Genomic DNA, 13022 nt, shown 5'->3' with positions numbered 1-13022 from the left:
TGAATGAAAAAAGGATCCTCTACTTGTTTGTCCAGAAATGGCAATCTGAAATTAATCTTCCTACATCTACAGAAAAAGTAAGGAACAACCAGGCTAATGGGGAATGTTGACATTTGTGACTCAACACGACTGAGGATCAGGTTGGGAAAGGCTGCTGAAAATTAGCTATCCATAAAATGCATTTGTTGACTGAAGAATAAGAAAAGGTTTTCTATCTTTTGTAAGAATAGGTTTTCCATCTAGAGAAGCAAAATTTCAGATGATTTATTACATTCTCTCAATATGGCTAAAATTGAAGCTGAATAGAGTATTAAGGCAGTCCTTCTGAATTCCTGTAAATTTTACAGATATTGATTTAGCAGTGTGTATACATGCAAAATAAACTGCAAAATTTCAAGGCATGGTAATAGATGTCAATTAGGTTCACCAACCCAACAGGTGTCATGGCTCTCCAGAATCTCATATCAATTCAAACTCTGCAGTTTAGGTGCAAATGGAAGTTCTTTCAAAGCCTAAGTGAATGAAGGGAAAATGTTGGGGAAGAAATACCAATCTTGGACTGAAGGATTAATCATGCTTGCATAAAAATTCTCCCTCTCATTTATTGATTTGGCTTTGCAAAAGCTTCTGATAAAGCCTTAACACAGCATGGCAACACAGGATGGCAAGGTGGAGTTACAACTGGAGACAGAAGGGTTAACTGAACCTGCCAAGACTCATCACAAAACTAAATTTGTCATTCCTTACCCCCCCAAAAAATAAAAATGGATTCCTACTTTAAGAGATCACAGAGGATTGAAAACGGTTATTGTAGCTGGTAAATGTCAACACTGCTTGTACTGGCAAATACTATTTATTCAGATTATAGAGGTAAATGTTACTGTTAAACAGATATCAAATCTTTCCCAGATCTTTTAAATATTACATTGATGATTTATCATGTGCTTGCCTAGATTTCAAGTGTTTCTGATCTAATTTCTCTGCATAAAAATATTACCAGGAACAGATTTGTTTTTCCAGATGAGGGTCTTCTTATAGAGTTAATCAATTAAAGGCTTCATTACCTTTAGTGGGTAGGTTAACTTATTATCTTTTTCTAACACTTTTCCTTTCTCTCCTTTTCTGACAGCATCTTCTTCCTCTATTCCTCTGCACACAGTAAGAAGCTAAACAAGGCCAAAAGATCAGTCTTGCCATCTCAGAAATCCCTTGCACAGAGTTTTGGAGATTAGGCAAAGGGCCCCACATTGCCCAAGATTGTCTGACCATTTCAACTATGTACAAAATAAAATAATCTCCAATTTAATGCTGAAGTAGTATTCAATGCAGTATTAGCAAAATCATTTCAAGAATTTAATTATATGCATTACTACGTTGTAGTCTTACAAAGATTGTTCCCAGATGGCAGATAGGAAGTACATCACATTTCTCAGAGGGTGTATGTTTGTCTGCCACTGAATCACTGAGAGAGAAGAGTGATTTGTTATTCCTCTAACAAAGTGCCATTATACACTAGACAGACTTCATTTCAGAATAATGGGACAGACATTGCCCCTAGCATTATGTTTAATTCAAAAATTCAATACTGCCCACTTGACAGAAGCACTTACCGATTAATACAGTTTGAGAGGGGTATTTTGCAGGTTAAAATATGGAAGTAAACACATGTTCATCTTTTAGTTTTTTTTTTAAAGTAAGCATAATATAATAAATTATTTTTATACTCTAAATGTTTAAATGTTTAATACAGCCAAATAAGTATGTATTTCTACTGTTCTGAATTTATAAAAACATAGGATGGCAGCCTTACAAATTTGAACAGAACCCTGCCATATTTCATTTTATTGTTGGATCTCCCTGTTCCAGAATGAATTAGCTATAGTACATGCACATATTGTACTCTCTAAAATTCCCGGTCAAATATATATTCTTTATCAATGCTGAATTTGCACAGCTGCATTCATGCACATTTCCTGGATAACTCAATGTCATGGAGGATCTTGAGGTGAATCTACCAAATACTCAGATTACAAAACTGTGATTGTGTTACTTTTTCACTTTTTAAAAAAAAAAATGCCCTGTTTTTGATTAAAAACATTTTAATCAAAAACCACCTCAGTAAATAAAAGTTCTTCACCTTTCCACATAGCTGGACAGGTTCAGCACCAAAACTGAAGCTAAATTATCAAAGCTAGATTATCAAATGTGTTCTGAAGTTCTATTTGTCTACAGCAAAATGTAATGAGTTGAAATGTAAAGTAGAATAACTCAGATTCAAGTCTCACAAGATGAATTCCATGGAGAGTATTCAAACAACTAGCTATATCTTTACTGCCCAATTTTTAGTAGCTAAGGTCTTAGTAGCTAAGCCTCCTCCTTTTCCTCCTCCTTCCCCTCCCCCTCTCCTCCTCCTGAGTGCAGATGGATATTTCAAATGGCTATCTCAAATATTTAGATGTATTTGGGAGGTGTTTTTCCATTGCCTTTATTTATTTATTTTAGGTTTATACTATAACTATTGGCCATTCTCCACCTCAAAATTTCAGGAGACCACGCTGATTCTGTTATTTTCAACAATGGTCAAAGGGCATTCAAGGAACCAAAATAAGAGGGTTCTTGAGCTGTTGATTACCTTATGATAATTTTTAAAAACTTTTTAAAAACACAACAAAAAACAATCAAGCTTTGTTACTTGTTAATCAACATTGTCAAATAGATAATCAAACTCTTACAGTTTCTTAAAATCATGATCCCACTTACCATGATGCATAATATTCAACAGGTTCTTGTGCCATAAAGAAGCTGAATAACTTTACCAAGCTTTCTCTTATATTCACACTAACTATGAAAGTGGCTACAGTTATGACAATACTAATCTCCTGTTGGTAGTTTATTCCTTTAAACTTTATAACTATCGATCTTGAAAGTAAATAATAGACTATTGTAATGAAATACATTTTGCAAAAAAAATGCCATTGGTTATTGGTTCTCTAGGGTGGCTAGTAAACAAAGAGCATTGCTTAAACATAAAGATACACTAATATAAATGCTGTTTAGTTTTAAAATATTCAGATTTGTCTGTTTCTTGAAATAAAATTCTTTGGTCAGTTTTTCTAGAAAACAGAAACTAACATGCCATATCTCTCTTACGTGTATCTTTATGTGAATCTTTATGTTACTCTCTTACCTGTATCTTTATGTTACTCTGATAGTATTAATATGCTTTGATTTATAGTCTTAATACAAATAAAGATTCCAAATTTCAGTGAAACCTGAAACAGCCCCTAAAACCTCTACTTGCTATTCATATCCATTTCTCTCCTTTTATTCCATGGACTGTTACTGTTTTTTGTCTTCAAATCAGTATTGGCTCCTGGTTTGAACACTTTAATTTTCTTAAATCCACTTTTTTGGAAGTCATTTATCTAGCTACATATCCCTATTATCATTTCCACAAATCTTGCCTTTACTTATTCTTAGACTCATATTAAATATATTCTTTCAGTGAAGTCCAGTGATGTTTTCTCAAAACTGTTAATGTCACCACCATGCTTGTGCACCCATTTTATTGGTTTTTTTTTTCCAATTCCATAGTTTTCTTCTGCTATATTTTAGATCAGACAGCATCTCCATCATATTCTGTTTCCTCAGATCCCTTCTGTGTCTTTTATCACATGCTTCACATGCATGTACTGGTGCAAGTCTTATCTACAAACAAACGAGATATTTTTGGGCATCCTAAAATCATCATTTTATAACAGGAGCTTATTACAAACTTCCTATCACCTCTACTTCTTTAAGCTGTTCAAATGAACAGGTCAGATTGTAACATGCTACAGACTAGATTCTACAAAGGTCTTTGGAGCACCTGCACCTGTCTGCAACTCTAAAGAAGCTGTGGGTTTTCCCAGGATCGTGAGGCAGCTGTAGACGGGCAGATGGTCTCACACCCTAGGAGGCACCTTTTCCAAATTGCTTCTAAAAGGCTGCTCATTCCTACTATAGATCAGATTTTATTGGGTGACTCTATTCTATCAAATAGAACATGCCAACCTTTAGATGGCAATGCAATTGAAATGAATAGAAGCAAGGAAAAATGTTCGACTTATATTACTCTTGATTTATTCTCCTCAGAAAAATTATTTCTCGGAAGAAATAATACTGAGTATATCCACTTCTGAATGCATCCAAAATCTTTAAAAAAAAAAAAAAAACCTCAAGGATGTGACAAATGACAACTGGCATTTACTTTGTTTTTAAAACAACCCCTTATTCATTCTCAAGGTGACAGCTTCATTAATACTGTACTGAATATAGATAGGCACACAAAGTCATTAGCATCTAAGGTAGTCTAGCCCAAAATGCATACTGGATACTAATATCTGTAATAGAAGCTCAATGGCTTATTTAGATCAGTGGTCTGTTGATTTACATGAGCCTGACGTGACTCAGTAAATAGATCAATCAAGGAATAATAATAAAGAGGGTAGAAACTGCATATGATTAGGACTGGGTAAGATGTATAAAAAGGGGGGATTGCTATCATGGCCAAGGGAATTCAAAACCTTGCAGAAGTGATGGATTCCAGTCCAGTTAATCTTAAGAAACCTAGTTCTATGTAGTTTATTAGGGTGATTATGATTTTCACAGTATCAGTTATATTTAACGAACTAATAGGATAGTAAAACAGAAATCATTTATATTTTTAACCACAACATGCTATCAAAATCTCAAAATTTATATAAATGGGTAACCCAAAAGGCAAATAATTAATAAACAGTCTCATATCCCAGTGAATCATGAGCAACAGGCCTCTGAAGACACAAAAGAAGAAAAATTTAAAAAATCAAAACCCCAAACAAAACAAAAAATGATTAAATACAAACTTGGCACTGATGGAAGAATGAATACCTAGATAAAAATCAAGCTCCCCAGAATGGATAAGTTTGCGACATACACAAATCTGTGAACTGACAAGGGGGGGGAAACCCTCTGAACAGGCAATTAAAAGGGGGGAGCACACAGCCCAGATGGATTTTCAATGGAGTACATTTTCAATGGGTATCTATAAGAGCTTCCTAGACAGCATTATAGAACCATTCAGACAAAGGTTCTTGGATGCCATTCAAAACAAAGTCTGCATTATAGTAATTAGCAGAAAATGGAATGCTTAATTAACTGGGAAAAAGCCTACACTTTGCTCATCATACAGCCCCATCAACTGATCTATTTGGATGCCAAGAAAACAGCTAAGGTCTTGGCTCTAAGACTGCAAAGATTTTTTTCCCCAAATTAATAAACCAAAGCCAAATTGATTTGATCCAAAAAGTCATTGCTCCTAAGCCACCCATAATAAGGACTGGAACTTCCCATTCCCAATCTATTCTAAAAATCCAGCTTCTATAATATTTCAGAACCGAGAATTTGGAATTCAAGGTAAAGAAATAATACAACATACACAATGAACAACAGGGCATTGTGCAAACAAAAGCTTTCTTGAAGCTTAAAGTAGATTTAAGTTGCCCCCACTTGGTTTGTAACAATAAAGATATTCACATATAAAAAACCTGTGTGGGGATAAATGAAAAAACCAAAATAAAAAGATAATTTTTCAGAAGCATATTTCTAAAATCTAATTTTACATTGAAGCAGACAATCTCATTGCAAGAAGATAATTGCAATACTTCCAGAACTTTATTATATATATTATACTGGTTACCAAGTAATTCCTTGATTTGGGGGACATTTGATAAGCACATATAGAAAATCATATTTCTTGAATCTTCATTTCTTTGATGTCCAAATCAGTTTATTTAAAAATTAAATGTTAAATTTCTTCCCAAAGTAAGGGGAAGAATCTCCCCTTTTCTCTTGTGTATCTCACTTTTCGCTTGTGAGATATCTATAATGCAAATCAATGTATTTCCAAATTACAATATTACAATATTGTAATTACAATCAAAAAAGTTGATTTTAAAAAAGATAAATGGAAACAACTGAATAAAGCAATTATAAGCTTATTCTTAAACACACTGTAAAACTAGTACGACTGAAAAAGAAAACAGACAATTTTTTCATATAAGCAAACAGTATCGCGATTTTGCGTAAGTTTCAAATAGTTACATGTGGTTCTTTTCCTAATGGTTTGGATAAATAATTTACATCATACAATTTTAACAGTGCCCCACACAGTTTGGAAACCTTGCGTATAACTCCCACAAGTGAACATCACAAACAGCTGTTTGTGGAATCTTCTTGGCCCCTACAGCATTTGAGGCAAAAAAATTCTGCAACTATTACTCAACCTTTATACAGCTTGTCAGACTGAAAATGCTTCTGCAATCATTATTTCTGAAATAAATCACAATTATGCCAACACTAAAGCCTTTAATCCGTTGATGAGGAGTAACTACTTAATATTGTGCCTATATAAAAGTAATAGATAAGGCTGAATTTTAAAGTAGTATATCTCCTAGCAGCAGGATAAGAATGACTTCATCTAATATGAATCTGCCTGAATATTGGTATCAGCACTACCAAAGAAATACATTCAGATGCACGCAAAGACATGGCCTCTCACTGCATTGTTTGCCGTTCAAACAAGTTGCTCCCTGGTTTTCAGAAAAACACATTCAGAGTCGCTGTTACCAGGGGAAAAGACAAAGAATCAGAAGCGCATCTGAAGACAGATTCAGGACTTTTCATTTTTTTTATCCTAAATTTTGTTTCACTTTTTGCTTTTCATGCCATAAAAAAACAAAAACAAAACCCAGAAATGTGACTAGTAAGTCCAAAATCTTTGCTCAGAGAGTGATAGCACCCACTGTTTCAATAAAAGGGTTCTTTTCTGTGCATCATTTGCTTTGTGTGTTAATCACAGAGAATATTAGAACTAATTAGGAATTAATACATATCTTCATATGATCTGTATACTTAATTGAAGATATTTTTTGCCTCTTGTAAGTGAAATCATTTTTGATATTGCTGTAAAATCAGACGGAATAGATGGTTTAATAGATAGTTTAATTTTTTTTAATATCCTTGGATAGGAAAAGCTGCCACGTTTATCTAGTTGTTGTATTTGTACACTTTGTATATTTGTTCAGTATATTCAACAGTGATTTATAGCAATTCTCAATAGATTCAAACAGATTTTTCTCAGTCCTATATTGGAATGCTAGTGATTGTCAACTTTTTATATGAAGTAATAGTATTAAAAATTCAATGTCAGGTTTACTGAAGTTTGAATTTTCAAGAAGTGAATATTTGTATCATTGTATAGACCATTAAGTCAATTTAAGAGTAAATTAAAATATCATGTATTTAATATCTATAACTGTATTATTTTTGGTTGCATACTGTATGTCAAATTTTTGCATCTTGGAGATTACATTTAAAGAAATGTAAAGATGGTATGTCATACCTCAGTAATACGATCTGCATCACTAAAAAGGAAATACCTGAGGGATATAAAGCCACATACATTTGGAAAGTTTGATCCAAAAATCTATTATCCTGATCATCTTCTTTGCCCTTCTCTGAATTTGTCCCAATTGCTTTTAAACCTCCTTAAAGTGGTGCCCAGAAATGGACACAGATTGAGTTAAGAGCTAACCAATGTAGCCAGGTGCTAGATTTTTAAAAGTGGAAGCTTTAACAAGTAAAAATATTATACTTTTTAAAAAAATTTAATAAATATCTTGTTAGGGATATATAAAAGAGAATGCTAAAAGAGAATGTTGGAAAAGAAGGCAGTAAGATAAAAGTAGAGAAACTCCACACAGATTTTTTTTAAAAAACAAAACAATACACATAGGCAATCCTTAGCGTGGACAGTTAAAAGTATACTTTCTTCATTCATTAAGAATTATGTCCATCCAAACTTTATAGACTCTACATATGCATCAGATATACATACAGTCGTGCCTTTCCCATTCTTGCATTCAAACAATTAGTAACACACGTTCTTGCAGAACTAAACATACCTCTTGTACTGAACGAGCGGCTGGCTTGTCTTGATGATTGGCCAATATTAAAAATGGCAAAGTGCATAACTGTGGATGCTGCAGCGCAGAATGCAGTTCATTCCTAGCAATTTCTAAATCGTCTTCTGAAGAAGCACTGTCTAATACAAATATTACTCCTTGAGATCCTTGATAGTAACGACTCCAGTATTTTCTGATATTGTCAGCCCCTTAGCAATTATCAAATAAAAAACAAGCATAAATATTAATCAGATGACATACAGCATAAGTTTACATACATCTTGTTTAGACATATAAAATTAAGTTTCAATGCTTTCTTTTTATCATATTTTAATTTATTACACTATTAGAAAATTGCATATCAACATTATAGGAAATGGGCTCCTAGTTTCTAGTCTGATGCCTTACCCACCACACCAAACTGGCTCTCTCTTACTACCCCATATCCCTAAAAATATTTACTTCTGCCAATTCTTTCACTGATTATATTTTTCAGTTGTAGCTTTTTCATCTTAAAAAAACACAACCAAAATTAAAATTCAGACTCTTGCTTTTTTTAATCTGTTTGTTTACTTCTTTCTGAAACTCTTTTGTTGACTCCTCTTCTATGCATTATTTAATCAATTTGCATTACTCAGCAAAGAAATTTTGTTTTTATAGAACTTCTCAGCACTAAATTGGGTACTTAGACAATGTCTTCATAAAACATAGTTGAATGATGGTTAAGGTTTGTTCTCCAAGCTTGTGGGTTGGTTTCTGAACATTTCAATTCCCCTAAATTCCGCTGAAGACATTACCTAGCCTAGCAACGAAACTTTCAGAAACCAACCCACAAGCTCAGAGAACGAACCTTCTCCCTCATCCTATACCCAAGCTACAGATATTCACCACTATGATATAGCTGAATATCCAGAATAAAACACTTTATGGGTAGTCGTAGAGTTATGACATTTAACATCCTTCTGAGATTGGTAAAAATGAGGACCCAGATTGTTGGGGGCAATATGCTGACTCTGTAAATTGCTTAGAAAGGGCCGTAAAGCAGGGTGAAATGCTACCGGTTCGCACCGGTTCGGACGAACCGGTAGTGGTGACAGCAGGTGGTTTGGTGAACCAGCAGCAGCAGTGCGAGGCTCCGCCCACCCACCCAGACGTTGTTACTTCCTGGTTTTAACCAGGAAGTAACCTGTTTTTTACCCTCTGCGCATGCGCAGAAGGCTTTGTGCAAAATTGCATGTGATATGCGCGCACGTATAAGTGAACGCATAAGCGAAGCGAGCACACACTTCCGAACTGGTAGGGAAGGTAAGTAGATTTCACCCCTGCTGTAAAATATATAGGTCTAAGTGCTATTGCTATTTACTGTATGGCCCGTTAAGCACTTCCAGCCTTTGTAAAATTTTGTGCCACCCTCTGTAGTCATAAGGCCACATTTTGTGCTTGGCAACCTGTTCAGGCTTACAACCAGTTCCCAAGTGCTCCACGATCATGTGATTGCTATTTGCAATATTCTCTGCTTACTTCTCAGAAAGTCAATGGGGAAGCCAGCAGGGAAGGTTGAAAGTTGCTGCTGCCTGTTGATAGGACTCCCTCTCCTACCTGGGGACTGGCTGAAAAAGCTGCCTCCTAAGTAAAGCTCAGTCTCTCCACTGGACTGAACAAATGGGGCTTGGATCCAGAAGGCATAAGCTTCATTTTTGCAGCATAATGGAAGTGTTCTCTTCCATGCACGGAGGGAAGCTTGGCTACTCCATCAGGCTGCAGAAAATGGGACCTGTATCCTAAAGATCCAAGTGCAGTTTCTGCACTCTGGCCCAGCTCCTCCGCTGAGCTGCAGAAATGGGGCTCACATCCTGAACTTCTGAGTTCCATTTCAGCAGCCTGGCTGAGGCGTACTCTTGTAGCCTTCTAGAATGATAGTGTTGTAGAACTTCTACCCATCTAGAAGGATGGTGCTAGAAAAAAGATTTCTATCCTTCAGAAGGATGGCTATCACTAGCTTTCTAGCCTTAGGAAGGCCCCTTCTCCAAATCACATTTGGAAAGGAGTATTTCAATGATTGTGAGAACAGGACCCATTTGCAGGATGGCGCAAGGTAGGCTTGATAGGAAGGCTATGTCTCACATTAGCTGAAGTTGCATGCAGCTGCAGAAAAAGGTGAAGATAAGTGATCCTGGACATGATGGAGCAAAGAGAGGATCCTCTCCCCAGAACTCAGTATAACAAACTGCATGATCACTTAATAACCACAACTGGGAGAGTTGGCAATGTGGTTGTTGAGTGAAACTGTTACATGGGCTTCTGACTTTGCTCAATGACAAAGACTCCAGTCCCAGTTTTGAACATAACCTGTGAAATACCTGTATGTAGAACAAAACATCCACAAAATAGTTTTGCTTTCTTTGATGGCAAGCAAAAGAAGAGTCATATTTACAAAGTTATTTTTCACATACATAATTTAGATGAGCAATTAAAACTTTATGAATGAAACTAAACTCAAAATGAGGAGTTGAGGACAAAATTGCTGATTCTATAGAGCCAACCTAAATAGATACAATAGATCAGCTAACATAGCCAAAACGGTGCTCAGAAAGCAATACCAGACTAGTATTCCCCAACCTGATGCTTGCTATATATATCAGACTTCACCTCCCAATTATGCTAATGTTTCAAGAAGTTCTGTGTAATATCAAGATCCAATGATGAATGGCAATCTTGCTATAATATGTAATTAATAGGAAATGTGCATTCTAAGTACAATGTAGCAGCTCTAAGAAAAAAAAATCTGTATCTGATAATTATGAATGAATTATCAGATAGTAGAATGTCTCGCAGTTCTCCGAGTACCTGAAGAGTTGCCCTCCTTTTGTCTGAAATATTTACATGATTAGACGACACTTATCTAATTATCTTAAGAAATATGTTTCATCCTATCATGTAACAATGTATATTTTAATGTATCTTTCTGTTTACACTTTACACTATAACAGTTTACACTACAACAGATCATGTCAGACTAATCTTACTGCATTCTTTGACAAAGTGACAAAATTAGTGGACCAGAGGAATGCTGTCGATATAATTTACTTGGACTTCAATAAGGCATTTGATAACGTAGACCATAACCTATTACTAGATAAAATAGAAAAATGTGGGTTAGACAGCATCACCACCAGATAAATTTGTAACTGGCTGACCAACCACACCCAATGTGTAGTCCTCAATGGAATTGCATCTACATAGTTCCCATGGAGGGAACTATGCAGAGGGGTACCCCAAGGCTCTGTTTTAGGCCCAGTACTCTTCAATATCTTCATTAATGATTTGGATGAGGGGATAGATGGGGAACTCATCAAATTTGCAGACCTCAACCAAACTAGCAGGAATACCCAACATTCCAGAAGATAGGCTTAAGATACAGAAGGATCTTGACAGACTTGAACATTGGGCACTATCTAACAAAATGAAATTCAATGGTGAAAAAAGTAAGGTTCTACATTTAGGGAAGAAAAACAAAATGCACAGGTACCGCATATGTGGTACCTTGCTCAGTAGTAGTAACTGAGAGGGAACTTGGAGTCCTAGCAGACAACCATTTAGATATGAGCCAGCAGTGTGCAGCAGCTGCCAAAAAAGCCAACACAGTTCTGGGCTGCATAAACAGAGGGATAGAATCAAGATCACGTGAAGTGTTAATACCACTTTATAATGCCTTGGGAAGAGCAACAAAGAAGATTAGGGGACTGGAGGTTAAAACATATGAAGAACGGTTGCAGGAACTGGGTATGTCTAGTTTAATGAAAAGAAGGACTAGGGGAGATGTGATAGCAGTGTTCCAATATTTCAGGGGTTGCCACAAAGAAGAGGGAGTCAAACTATTCTCCAAAGCACCTGATGGTAGAACAAGAAGCAATGGATGGAAACTAATCAAGGAGAGAAGCAACTTAGAACTAAGGAGAAATTTCCTGACAATTAGAACAATTAATCAGTGGAACAACTTGCCTCCAGAAGTTGTGAATGCTCCAACACTGGAACTTTTTAAGATGATGTTGGATAACCATTTGTCTGAAGTAGTATAGGGTTTCCTGCACTAAGCAGGGGGTTGGAGTAGAAGACCTCCAAGGTCCCTTCCAACTCTGTTATTCTGCTCTGTTATTATGTAGCACTTACCCATGGCTTATATTAACTGGGGATATAGTTCAGTTAAATTACAACTAAGGAAACAGAATCTTCAGTAAGCTGTTAAAGTGTCATCTCTCCCAAATCTTATATAGGCTTTCAATGAAATTATTATTTGCTGTACTTTATTTTGATAGTAATACTTCTCTTGGAAACTCAGCTCCATATATCAAATATTCACACTGCTATATCTAGCCACCTTCAATAACAATTCCTTAATGTATCTCTTTTTTGTAGTCAATTTCCCTGATCCAACCTTTTACTAGGTTAAACATTTTTCCTAGATGAATCTACTTTAGATTGTACCAGGCAGTGACTACACCTAGTGGTGAAAAGGTACTTGATAAGTATTAAAACTATTGCTTATTGTCATAAATCAAGACACAAAGGAATCAAAAGCTACCATCAGTTATGCATATTCTATATAGTATTCTTTACCTCCAAGTTCTTTTACATTCAATATTGCATTCTGGAACGGAACGGCTTTTATGCTAAAACCTGAAAATAGAAATAATTTTTTTTAAAAAAATTTCAGTACACTTGTTCACTGTAACATTATTTTCCTCAGTTTAATCTATTAGCATCTTGCCAGCTTAAGTTAGTAAATTCAAATAGCTAATACTTGTTACCATGAGTTATATAATGGGTAGATAAAAAAAAATATAAAAGTATGCAAATGCATTTTGCATTATTTTAATTCAGAAGTCCTTGGTATTCTCTGAGCTTGGTTGTTTACTTGCAGACATATCAGTACCAAAACATGTAACATCATCAGTGCTAGCAAGTATGGGGTTTGCTCAGTGATGAGATTCAAGTAATTTAACATCCGGTTCTCTGCCCTAATGATTTCTTCCAACA

At 35.4% G+C, this 13022-nt stretch overlaps 1 protein-coding gene across 2 annotated transcripts in view; it reads right to left on the bottom strand.

Annotated features, from left to right (window-relative positions):
• The window catches only part of ARL15 (ARF like GTPase 15), a 165870-nt gene that overhangs the window by 82179 nt on the left and 70669 nt on the right, over nucleotides 1-13022 (bottom strand). For both annotated transcript variants that reach the window (XM_070935891.1, XM_070935892.1), the window contains exons 3-4: nucleotides 12603-12662; nucleotides 7986-8194 (exon numbers count right to left, since the gene is read on the bottom strand). In XM_070935891.1, the coding sequence (XP_070791992.1) occupies nucleotides 7986-8194; nucleotides 12603-12662 (269 nt within the window). The remainder of the gene's footprint in view (nucleotides 1-7985; nucleotides 8195-12602; nucleotides 12663-13022) is intronic.

This window comes from Pituophis catenifer, unplaced genomic scaffold, assembly GCF_029215685.1.
Source record: "Pituophis catenifer annectens isolate HBS135680 unplaced genomic scaffold, rPitCat1.0.hap2 SCAF_2, whole genome shotgun sequence".
NCBI classification, from domain to species: domain Eukaryota; kingdom Metazoa; phylum Chordata; class Lepidosauria; order Squamata; family Colubridae; genus Pituophis; species Pituophis catenifer.
Note: the sequence above shows the minus strand (reverse complement) of the source record. Positions and strands in the feature narration are given on the sequence as shown.